This window comes from Parasteatoda tepidariorum, chromosome 5 (genome assembly GCF_043381705.1).
Source record: "Parasteatoda tepidariorum isolate YZ-2023 chromosome 5, CAS_Ptep_4.0, whole genome shotgun sequence".
NCBI classification, from domain to species: Eukaryota; Metazoa; Arthropoda; class Arachnida; order Araneae; family Theridiidae; genus Parasteatoda; species Parasteatoda tepidariorum.
Genome location: NC_092208.1, coordinates 64,030,749 through 64,044,312, shown reverse-complemented (window position 1 = coordinate 64,044,312; position 13,564 = coordinate 64,030,749). Strand labels below are relative to the sequence as shown.

The following is a 13,564-nucleotide window of genomic DNA, read 5'->3' as shown; positions in this document are numbered from 1 at the left end:
TAAAAATTATTTATAAAATACAGTCAATGTGGTGTTTGGCATGGCATTTCGCTGCCAGCCCTACATAATTGGGAGAATATGATGCTCTTTTTAAGAATGGAATTTATTCCTTCAACTATATTCCAGAGTTTCTCATGTGATATAATAGTTTTGAGGATAATGTCATTCTGAAGATCCACAATTTCTATCTCCAATTCTTCTCGCTTTACTTGAAGAAATTCTGAAATGTATGTTGCTATTACGGTTACGTTTATTTGGTTGGTAAAAGGATTAACAAAAAAGTTATCAAAGGCTCAATGATATTAAATTGTTTAAAGCGCTTTTTAAATTGATATTTAAGCAATTGGAGGTTGATGACAAATGTTAATAAGTCAATTTCACTGTCACTTATAATTTTTTTCATGTTTGGAAAATGCACAAGAGACTTCATTTTCAAATGTGATATCCACAAAACTAGCTTAGCTCTGAACAAGTTTATAGCCTCTATCATTTTTGCTTTACGTTTGTCCTTTCCCTGCATCTCCAAGTTTAAATTATTTAGTTTTTCCATTATGTCCGTTATGAAAGACAAATCTGCTAGCCGAAGAGGATCTCTTAATTCTAAAAATGTTTGGTTTTTGGCTGGAAGATAATTTTTTATTTCTCCAATTAAATGTAGAAATCTATCAAGTACTTTGCCTTTACTGAGCCAGCGTACCTCTGTATGTATTTGCATAGCATTTATTAGGAAAATAGAAAACTGAAATATTTTATCGTTGGGCACAAGCAGCGGGAGCACCTAGATCGATCGACGGGCGCCATGGTGCCCGCGGGCATAGGGTTGGGGACCCCTGTTCTAAAGTATTTAATTTGATTATGTAAACTAGCTTTAACATCAGTACATTTCTTTACTCTGTTCACCCTAAAGTAATTTTCCTGGATTTTTTTCCCACCCTTATACATATTTTTTTGAGAATGTTCTGCTTAGTCAGATCATGAATTATGGCGTAAAAATTAGTGAATGAAGGTACGAGTGCTTCAATCACCCATAACTATACACCATAGTCGACGAGTTTTGTTTCGAAAGCCATGCTCGCTCGCGATTTTCCGCATTGTTGACTCTCGGGCACTTTTACTCGATGTGGTTTTATTAGGCTACTGTTTCCTAGCCTTATCTGGTAATCCTCACTGTAAGGCAACCCTTTGCCCTCCTCAATATAACACTAGCACTCATAAAATTGTAAACAAATCTTCGCCATCATGGACATTTTTAAAAGTTGCTTGTTACCTCAGTTAGGTAAAGATTTTATTCTCGTTTTAGATATGAAAAATTCTAATGACGAGAAAATAATACTTCGCTCTTCAAAGAAGGAAGAATGTTTTTTAAAAAATAACCTAAGAGTAATTTTAATCTTAAATCTTAGAAACATGAGGAAAATATTTTTGTCAAGCTGCTTAAACATTTTTCGAAAAAAATGCCAACTACTATAATGAAGATTAAAAAAAATATTCTTCAATAAAGCCATGACATAAAGAAACAAATCCAATACTATTTACAAATTACTACTGTTTTCGTGTAGTTAATTTTTAACTACACGAAAGTTATTTTCGAATTATTTTCTTATTGCGAGTTATTTTCTTATAACATCAATTATTATAACATCAATTGTTACCGTGGAGGCAAAATTTTTAATGTGTTCTAAATTTTTTGTGGAAAATTCCTTTATTTTCCTATGCTTTTTCTATCATCACTGTTATTTGTGCATATCTGAAATTATTTATCTGTTTTTAATTTGTTTTATTATTTGTTTTATCATTTATAATGCTTTTTACTTATTCTTTCATGATATGCTTCATTAGTTTCATTGCTTGCTCATCTTGTAACTTTCCATTCACAATTTTATAACTTTCGTTTATTCAATTCTATAACTGAATAATTGGTCTATTTATTTTACCATTAACTCTTTTTTTTATTCAATTTATGCTCTTCTAATAAAGTAATGGAAAAGATACAAAGAAAATTATAAATTTTTTGTCACTCTAAAATTATGAGGGCTTTATTTTCTCAATACAAAAACACATTTACTAAATTAAGGAAACTTATATGTATGTACACACATTAAAGTAGCAAAAATACTTTGCATTATCAAATATTTGATCATAAATATTAAGCAAATTTTGTGAGAAATAATCCAAGTAACAGTATAAATTTAAATTTTTTAATAAATTACTCTCCCCACACAAAATACTTAAAAAAAAAATAGGCATAAAGTCATTAGCTACAGTTGACTTGTCATTAGCAACTGTTGATCACCACATCAGTTGAAAAAAAAAATACTCGAAACTTATAAATTGTCCAGTAACTTTTATTAAAGGATTTAAAAAATAAACAATCTATAAGGCAACGGGTTGGACAAAATAATGGAACCACTTCTATCCTAACTTAATTTTTGATCTTTCTCAAAAAATACTTAGTGAATCATTTTAAATATTTAGAAATGTTTAGTATATGCGATTTCTCATACTTATCATTGAAGTTAAGGGTTTTCACAGGTTTGAGGGACCAACAATAAAGTACAAACCGAAAATGGTGTTTTTAAACCCCCTACGTCAACTATGTAGCAATAAATTTGTAACTTGTAACAATTATTTTGGTCAATATAACTACTCTATGCCATAACTGCTCTATAGTAAATAACGCATGACTCTACTGTATAAATTGATATGTCTTTATATTCATGAAAGTATCTATAGTTTCTTATAAATAATTGCTGTTTTAAATTTAAAAAACAATCCTAAGCGCTTATAATAAATAAGAGCTAGGAAGATTTTTTTTAAAAGTCAAGCCGCTAAAATTGCAATTTAAATCATAGCTTTTATTGTTTTGACACAAGTTGTTTGTTTTGTTTGTAAACACAATTAATTATGAAATTCATTATTCTTTTTAAATAATTTTTAAGTCTATTAAAAAACACTAGTAACATTTATAAAATATCGATTTTGAGTTTTTGTAGCTAAATTTTAAAAATTTTGATAAAGTGGTCTCTGTTTTTACTTTTATCTTTATTATTCCATGTTAATTCAGCACATTGAATATAGAACATTAGAAACAACAAATTTATTTTCTATATATTTTTTTTAAATTAACGAGATTGACATATCACAATAAGTCTCAATAAAATTCCGATAAAGAAATTAAATTAAATCTGCTGTCAAAAAATATAATAAAAACTGTGCATTGATAATCATTTCTATAAAAAAACTGCTTTTAATTCGTTCTTTTGAAATCATGTAACGTTTAAACAATTTAGGAATTTACAAACGACAACTGGTTCAAAAATGTTGGTGAAAATTATCAGCACTAGCGTTTCAAAAGTACTCAAATTACGAGCTAGTTCAACCTTGTTCTAACACTGATTAAACTCTGGAATAGAAATGGACATTAAGTGATAAACAAGAAATGCAAATAGTAACACATATTTAATGCATAAAAAAATTCGATAATTAAATAATCATATTGTTATAATTAAAATATCGATATTTCTTTATCGTTTGATCTTTATTTAAAAATTATACTTATAAGAAATGTTTATTTAGCGGCAGAAGATAATTTTTAAAGCAAAAAAGAACTTAAACAGTAGCTACATTTTTCAAAATTGAAAATTTCTTGCTTTAAATAGGTAAATTTATGATTTATATTTCGATTATTTTATTGCATTTTCTTTTTCATTTATTACGTAAGCGAAATACTTAAATCTCAAATGAATTTTATTAGTCTTGTATAAGCGTAGTAAAAATTGTCATAAAGTTGTGAATGGTTTGAATGATTAAAAGTTTTCGATAAAGAGAATATAAATGCTGATGAAGATTGATTATAATTTTCAACTTTTACTTTTTACTGTATCTATGCTTTATCTTATAAACTAGATTTAGGTGACGGAAATTATTCCATTGATTTAATATCCAGCAGTTATATGCAAAAGCTAACAGCTTAAGTTTGTAAAAACTAAAAAGAGTCCTTAACTTTTCATTATATTTAGTTTATAAACATTTATTAAATTGTATTCATTTGACGTGTAGTTGTTAAATTATATTTTAAAAATATTTTGTATACTTGTCTGATATGTATTTATTATTATTATACATGTATTATGATTTTAAAAATACTTTTTAATAATATAGAAATTTAAGGATTTTTCTATTTCTTAAAATATCTCATTGTGTCAGGATATTTTAAAATCAAAAAATTTTCTATCGGAAAAAATAGGAACAACATGATGATTTTATTCACATGCTTAAAATTAATGATGAAAAAATGTATATTGTAACGAATTTGAAAATATGTGAATAATTTTGTAAATATTCTTTTGTTATTAGGCTAAATATCTCAGACGGACCCTAAATAAACAGTTTAATTAGAAAATTAGACAGGAAATCACGTTAATTCTAACATAATTTAGAGAGAAAATAATGCTTAATGCATTTCTTATATATAAAAAAAATTGGAAAAAAAAACTCTGTTCGGCGACATTTTTGCCGATTTGCCGACTTAGCGATAATTGGAGAACATTTTGGTGACAAAATTATAGTACTGGAAAATTCGAGTTTCGAAGCAATAGGACCGATTTTTACGAAGTTATGCGAGAATCGTGTCGAATCATGTCGAAAGTTCCGGGGTTTCACAGAAAGTTTAGTTGTAGAAGTAAAGAGAACATTATAGTTCGTTTAAAATAAGAAGTCCTCCAGACATTCGTCTGGATCTGTGGTAGTGAGCATGGTAACGAGGTATAACTATTTCAAGTAGGGGTGCGGGGTCACTGTTTTGGAGTGGTTTCGTCGAGAGAAAGGGAATCTCTTCGGTCTATTGTGTTAGTCCTAGAGTTAGTCCCTAAAATACGCCATACTTGTTTCCATAGCACCAGAAGGCTTCAGATTTTGTGGTGGGAGGAGTTCTTAGCTTAGACAAACTATAGTCTGTTTGTGACTGCCATAATGTTCTGATGCTTCACGGCCTATCATCTGTTGTAGCCGGTTAGTCGTGCTGTAATTGAGTGTTGAAAATTCCCGTATTTTCGGGAAAGATTCTAGTCATAAATTTTTGGAGTCTTATAAGGACTGCTTTTTTCATTCCCATCATTTTCCACACCAACCTCTCTGCTAGGTACAATATTAAACAAGTCCTTACTTTAAAATATTGAGATTAAGTAAGAACTATTGGTTTAAGGCGTGTAAAAATTGTATAAGCACAAGAAAATCGATATTTTTTGTTAAATAATGATTTTCTAATCATGCGAGTTAAAAATTAGGTTTTATAGAATAAAATCGTCCAAGGCTGTTAAAGTATACCTAAGAGCTACTTGGTTGTTAATTGGTTGGTTGCTTGGATTCGGATTTCTGACCTCCAAAGTATAAGGGGTAGCCGCAATGTGGGAAAAATCCCTTAGAAAAATTTAAGATGTTTTTGCGTTCATTTGAAGTTGCTTTGAGGTGTTAGGGTAAATTTAAGGTTTATTTGTAGTTGACTTCAAAAACAACTTTAAAGAATCAAATTTCCAAGGAGTATAATCAAGGTGTATGGAGCATTAATTGGAGCTGGGCTCTTAGAAAAGTTAGGAGTGTCGGAATTAGAGTCGAACATTTAAACTACAGATTTTAAAACTCTGGTTGATGCACTGTGAAAAAAAGTATGATTAAAACTATCAGAATGTAGTAAAAATTACGGCTTTTCTGACTATGAGAACACCAAAACGTTCGCTAATTTTTACCGAAGAGCTTTTGTAATGATTTTGGTAAAAGTAACAATTAAATGTGTTCGATATATGTATTATATATATATATATATACATATATATATATATGAATTTGAAATGAAGTTGAAGAACTAACAGTTGAAAACTAAACGCAAGATCCTGTGACATTTTACTGGTTTGATAAAATCAGCATTAAAACCATGCAGTATTCTGGCAAAATAGTTTTTTTTTTCTAATAAAATGTAAGCTATTCTAATACTTTCTATGATATCAAATATTCAATAGATTATGGAAAATATTAGAATATCTGGAATTATTCAATAAAACACATTTTTCCACAGAGATTTAATAATGTGAAATGAATTAAACCTAAAAAAAAAAAATTAAAGATGTGTATTGTATCCAGTTGAGTTGTAAATTTATTTTACTTCTTGAGGAAATCTATAGCCTATAGTCAATGTGTATTTATATAAAGTTCATTAAATGGTTATAATACTTCTCATTTATTTGTATAGGAAAATAAAATAACATAATGAATTTGTTTGGCATAAATGAATTCGAAGAGCGTAGACAATTTTTTTTGAAACTATTAAAGAAACTTGAAGAAATACCTAGTTGTCCTTCATTAAACATTAATAGTTCTCAGAAAATATACCATACTTCACAAGACAGCCATCAAGGTATAATGCATTTTTGTTCAAAAGAGATAAATTTGAAGTCCACTCTAAATAGTGATTCGAAACCATTGCAAGAACCAAAAGTGGAAACATTGCAGAATTTTTTTCACTCATTTTTCCAGAAAAGCCTCCAGTTGAGAAATTATAATTTGAGTGATAAAAATCTATGTAACACCATCATTTGTGCTGATCCTAGCATTAAAAAAATGAAAAAATTTTCAAATGGACTACTAGCTTTGGCACAAAACATGTCGAGTAATGCTCAAACTAAAATCCAAAGTTTGGAATGTGTTCCATTACATGTATGTAGTATATTTGAAAAAATTTCTGATCAAAGTATGATTAGAGTTAAACAGAAAGGCAATTATGGTCAGATATTTTCATTAGACTTAAATGAAGCAAGCAACGAAGAGATTTCAATTTTTAACGACAATATAAATATATTTTCAAATCTCTTTCCATTTTTTGATAATTTTAGCAATCAAAATATTTTTTCTGAAAATGTCAATATTCTTTCAAAAGATAAACAAAAGTTTGATGCTCCTTTTAATGTCATTTTAGATTTAAATAAGAATTACATTAAAAAAGCTACGAATTACTGTCTTGATTATCGAAGTTTGATTGCAATTTTTTTGTTATGGTTAAAGAACGTTTTACCACAAAATGTACCTTTTAAAGAAAATTTTTTTTCTCTAAGCAAAATGCTTGTAGGGTCATTTGTTTGCAAGAAATTCCGAGTTGAATTGGTTGAATTAAAAGAAACACTTACAACAATTAAAATATTCAATAATACAATAAATAACACTTTTTTGATAGAAAATGCAAAAGCATTAACGTATTCACCTGAATGTTTTAACGACTCAATAATAAAGAAGTTCGATTACGCAGTTTCTATGAAATTAGGAAACTCAGGTTATCATTCCGCTTTCAGAAACAGAGTTATATCAAAGCATAAATTTTTTAACGGAAGCTATGGAGATAGTAGCCTTCAAGAGGTTTCTCTGAATAAAGTTACTGAAGATGCATTTTGTCAACAAATACATAATTTAAATCTATGCAAGCAATACGGTTTTCATGATAGCACTTCTCGAATAGATAGCACTCCTTGCAAAGATCCCATTCTTCAAAAAGATCCCACTCCTCAAAAAGATATCACTCCTCAAAAAGGTACCACAGCACAAAAAACCCTTATTCTCTGCAGAAAAATAGAAGATAAAACAAGCTCAGGTCATAACCAAATGAAACATCCTAAAGGCTTTGTTAGTTCGAATAAAAAAATGCTTATGAAAAGTAATACCTCATTACTAGCCTTCCAACTAAACAGAAGAAACATAGTCTTTAAATATAGAAGAGTTAACATCAGTAGATTATGCAATGATGCTAAATTACTCTCTGAGAAGATAATTAAAAAGTATCGCCGTCTAATGGAGAAAAAAGCAAAAATCCGCAAAACTAAATTAAATCGTAACTGCAAAAGCTATTCTAACAATGCTAGGTTTAATTCATTAGAGAAGACATATGTCTCGGAATCAAAAACCAAAAGTTCCAAAAGGCATTATGAAGAAAATAGTTTACATTTTGGATTAATGTCATCGAAAAACAACAATAAGAATTCAATCACTGAGAGAAATTCGCTAATAATGATGATTTCAAAAAGTTCAGTAATTTCGAACACGTGTTATAACTTGTCTTCTAGTGCGATGTCTCTCCATAGTTTTGGGAAAGTAAAATCTGATTTAAGCTATCCATTCAACAAGATGCTTGACTTCTCCAAAAAATACGAAATAGCAAATTTTTCTGAAGCTCAATCACTACAGAGTTTTCCGCAGACTTCCAAGTATTTTTTAAATAAAAAATCGACAATGAATGATCCATTAATGATAGATTCCGTTATAGAACCTAAAGAGAAGCATGCTGCATGCCAAACTGATATGTTAAACGAATCCTTTGAGAAATTTGTAGACTTAAACGCATTTATTTTGCTAAATCAAGCCAAGAGTGATAATGAAAATAAAGATCCTGATACTTTCAAAAATAGCAATCCTGGAACCAACAGAATTTTAAAACCGTTAACAACAGTACCAAATAAAAGAAGAGCTTTATTTGCTAAACATGAACATGAATCAGTTGTTGACTCAGCTATTAAACCAATTAATTCACCAGGTAAAATTTACCTGCCTACTACTCATTCGGATGCTCCAAGATCAAAACCTATTGAAGATCAACTTGTGCCTAATCAGAAGAATGTAGTTGATGAAGAAACATTCCATGCTGAAGTGGCCAATAGTAAGCCTTTATTTTTAATTCCAATTAAGTTTAAATTTAATCTTTTAATTTACTTGTTTTTCAAAGATGGTCAAGTTGATAATTTAATGGAATCAGAATTGAGGTTCCTAAAGACATATATTTTTCCTTTTTTTTTTACTAAGATGAAATTTTATAAGCATTGGGGAGCTATATACTATTGAGAGACTTTACTGCAAGCCAAATAAGATGCTAAATTGAACCATATATAATTGCATAAGTTAATCCCAGCTCAGTTATTCCATATATACTCCATATATACGGTATTGTATCCTAAACGGGAACAAGCTTCCCCTTATCATCGTATTAAGGTTACAGTGACTTTCCTCAATAATTTGATACCCCAAGTACCAATATTATGGTTCAAGTTTGCAATGATTTTTCTAAGAGTAAAATCGATTGTATCAATAACCGATTGATAACGAATATTATAAACTTTTTCCTAAATTCTTAATACATTGTGAAAAGCAAATTTCTGCTCTAGATTTTAATTTTTTCCCTTTATCATAAATTGACAGAAAAATAGATCTACTTATTAAAAAGAGCAACATGATTTAAAGAAATAAGCTTTACTGTAAAACAGAATGGACTATTTCCTTACATTTTAGAGCTGTCAAAAATACGTTAATGTTTTTAAATACATTAATTACATCAAAAGTACATCGATGATTTCCAATTACTTTTATTGCTAAATCAAAGTTTATGATTTCATTGTTTCATATTTTGTTTACAATATCTATTTGAAGGAATTATGAAGTATGAAATGTTTTTCGAATTTTATTTATCTAAAAGTTCATACCTTTTACAAGGATATACTTCGAGGTGTTTAATGAAAATTTTATCAAATAATATGCATTGAAACCAGATTCTCTCATCCCTTCACAGTTGCTGACCAAGTGACTTGATTGTGACTACATTTTTATGAAAGTTGTATGAAAGTTAAATACATCCTTTATGATTTAAGCAAGAGTCATTAAAATTTCGCAAAATAATCACCAGTATTACTATATTGTTGAATGTAATTTACTCTATAAATATCAACGACATCTAAGTCATTAGAAATTAAAATTATGAAATAATTAACCTTAATTTTGCGATTATTTGAAAGAAACTACAAATTTTTGCTAGTTAGGACGTCAAGATATTTTATTTAATTTCGATAATTTATCTATACTTACTGATAATACATTTTAAGGTTGAATGGGATAAAATAAAAAAGTTAACCACAAAAATTATTTCGTATTCTTTTTTTAATTTTTATAAAGTCATAAATCCCTCGCATCCATTAATTAATTCAATAAAAATCATAAAGAGTTAACCAATAAGTAGATTTTAAAGTTAATTGATTTATGTTTATTAAGTTTACTGAGCTCAGAGAAATGCGTAAAGGCTTCTTTGCATTTATTTTCACTCATATCAATAAGCTTTTCCTTTGTTTAATAATAAAGAGCCATCAGTAAAAATGATAATAATGGTCGAAAAATTTCTAAAAAAATATAGTGAACAGAAAAGGAGGATTTCCTCGAATTATTCCAAGTACTGATTCTTTTTTTATTTGATATGATAATACGATATCCTTATAGAATAAATTTAAAACTATTTATCTCACTTTTCACTACATAAGTTAAAATGAGACTTTTTAATTATTATTCTCATGATAAAGTGAAGTTTGTCCAGTTATAGAGTAAAAAAAAAAATTAAAAAAAAATTGAGAACAATTTTGAAATAATAATGCCTTGGTCCTCCAAAACCACACAAAAGTATTTTGATAAAAGATTTTCATTTTCATTCAACCATTTTCTAATTTTCTTTAGGATATACCTTTAGAACCAACTAAATATATACCTCAAGGACTACCCTTAAGACCAACTTAAAAACTACTAACTTCATTTGACCTACTAAAATTTATTTTTTAATTTAGTGGGCGTATGCCTGTTAGCTGGTTGCTCAATACATCTTCTTTTATTTGTTTTTGAGTCAAATTCAGTCTACAGAGCAGTTAAAATTTAGCCTTCGGTAAGATTTTATCTTGTGTAGTTTAAAATATAACATTGAGTTTGCCATAGTTTATTTTAAGTTATTAGATTTTTGTGCTGTTTAGTATTGCAATGAAATATTTTAAACTTACTTTTCTTTACAATTCCTTTCTTGAAATTTTTTTTCAATTTATTTTGAAATTATTGAATAGTAAATGCATTAATTATTACAGGTGATCCGAAAGATTTGAGAAAGAAAACAATTTTGGAAATGGAAAGATATAAAGTAAGAGTAGGTCTTTCTCGGAAACAGCGTGTGAAACCGCTTCATCCTTATTTAAAACGATGAGGCTTTTATCAAGAAATTTTTTTTCATGGCTTTTTCATTTTCCAAAATAGTTGGAAATTCTGTAAAATTTTGCACCTCAGAGAGCATAATAAACTTAAACAATGTTATAATTAACACACTTTCGCTACCGTTCAGTCTCTTTGCATTCCTTTAAAGATGTGAAGTTTAACTTAATAAATATTTTCTTTATAATTACTTGATATTTATGAAATAAAGGACAATGAGAAACGAAGAAATTATTAGAACTCTATTCTGCATTTGAAACATGCATTAATGACAGGAAATCTGTCAATAAATAGACAACATTTTTAAAAGTCGATTTCACAGGAACTATTTAACTTATTTCGCTTAAATTTTGCACTTGGCCAAGCACAATGATATCGCATGCTTTACAATAAAAAAATTTTTTACCGTGATTAAATAAAATAATAAAAAATACTAAATATTTGCTAAAATTTATTTTTTTTTACGAATTTTATAGTTGTGTGCAAAATGTTTTAAATTCGTTCGAAAAATTCTGGAGATTTGGCGAAAAACGCAAAAATGAAATTAACATTAAGGGGTCCAAACTTTGAATCGCTGTCTTGACAAAGCTATGGGGATCATATTTCCCAGATTGCTGTTACCCCTATAACTAGGGAGTTAGAAATCTGAATTCGTTCGAAAAAAGAGGTATGTTTATTCAGAGAAAATGCGTGTCTGATTTCGTGACTTTAAAAAAATAATTTGCACTAATTAATTAGCATATTTAAGGTCACTCTCTCGTACAATTAAGATTGAGTCCCAGAGCATGAATATTCGATCATTAGATCAAAAGTTATTCAGAGTGGTTCGTTTTTTCTTTTCTTCTTTTCCTCCCTTGTTTTGATGCATTGTACGAAAGCTTCATTTCTACATAACACTTTCTATTTGAATAACGCTCGGATGACTATTATGGTAAAAAAAAAAGGAAAAAAAGAAAGAAGATAAGCGTACCATAAAAGATTATTTTTATTAATATCTAAAGGGGATTTAAATATTTTTTCCAATTTATTAAAATAAACTTTAAAAAATTTTTTTAGAAAATAAAATATAGCTATGAGAAATCGAAAATCAATTATACAACTGCAGAAAAGAAAAAGCAGAATTATGTTATATAATGAAACGGATAAAACTGTTTCAATATTTAAAAAAAGAAAGAAAAAGAACACAAATTTAGTTTATTTCATTATAATTTAATATCGTGTAACGTACAACAAAAACAGAGATAAATAAAGTATTATAAATGTAATTATAAAAAGTATTTGAAGCTTTTTTTTCTTTCTTTATAAATGCTTCCACTTATCAGTAACGGAGTCTAAAACGAAAGCTTTGATGATAAGACAATATCCTTCATGAAAGAACAAACAGGATATAAATGATCTTTTTCCGTGAACAAAAGAAAAAGCGATAAGAAAAAGAATACAAGGAATTCCAAGCATGGCCTATGTTCTAAATTAGAATCAGTACTAATAATCACAATGCTCTAGATCACCAGAATAGTTTTTCCCATTGATTAAACGTTGACCTTTTTAGATATCCTGGTCTACGGTAGTTGACGTATGATAAAGTACTCGATCATTTTGTATTATATATTTATCCAGTACAATAAAAATATTGTTTAAACCTGGACTCTAAAAACAAACGTTCTACTCTGTTTCAAAGAATTAAGCACCCTTCTCTTAGTAAGCTGCAAAAATTTGTACAAATTCACATGAATGGGAGAGCAAAATAAATATGGCAATTTAATGTTTTTGTATCTGATACAATTTTTTAATGTTGAATCGAGTGATACCGAACACGAGACAATCGAGCTCAAAAGTTGCAATGATAAAATGGCTTTTATTATGTATAAAAAAATAGAATTTTTGGCTTTTAGCTAAGTATAATTTTTTTTTTCTAAACTGTTTATCTTATCAACTCGGATTTGTTTACTTTTAATTCACAAAATACAAGATAAACAATATCTAAATGTTTTTAGGGACCAAAAAAATGCGTGGAGCACGGGCTTACTTGTCAAGATAGCCTCAAAATAGCAATGTCAGAGATTTTTTTTTTAAAAAAAGGAGAAAAAAACTGAATTTTTTGTTGCACAAAAAAGTCTTGACAAAGCTCTGTTGACTCATTTTTGCTTCCAACGATTTAGGGAAAGCATACACTGCAAACACTATATAGCAATGCTAGACAATTTCACCATATAGCAATATTTGATGCATATATAGGTACAAGGTAATCAATGTACAGTGCACCCCCCCAAAAAAAAAAAACAAAAAAACGGACTACCCGGAATAACTTTTTCTTTCGGATCTTCACGTTCTAAGATTTATTCTTAATAGATAGAGAGGATGACTTCAAATAAGCTATTTAATTAGAGCAGACGATATCTTAAGTTACGAAATCGGATACCGAAACGTACTTTAAATAAAAATACCTTGTTTTCAAATTTTTGCACACAATTCTTAAACTCGTTTTTTTTTAAAGGTAATTTCCATGCAAGAAATGCATTTCAGT

General features: G+C 28.4%; 1 protein-coding gene across 1 annotated transcript; it reads left to right on the top strand.

Moving 5' to 3' along the window:
* Positions 1-6,252: 6,252 nt before the first annotated feature.
* LOC107438517 (uncharacterized) lies at positions 6,253-11,245 on the top strand. The gene is made up of 2 exons (XM_016050823.3): positions 6,253-8,692; positions 10,920-11,245. The coding sequence occupies exons 1-2, from the start codon at positions 6,262-6,264 to the stop codon at positions 11,033-11,035; spliced, it is 2,547 nt and encodes an 848-aa protein (XP_015906309.2). The 5' UTR covers positions 6,253-6,261; the 3' UTR covers positions 11,036-11,245.
* The last annotated feature ends 2,319 nt before the right edge of the window (positions 11,246-13,564 follow it).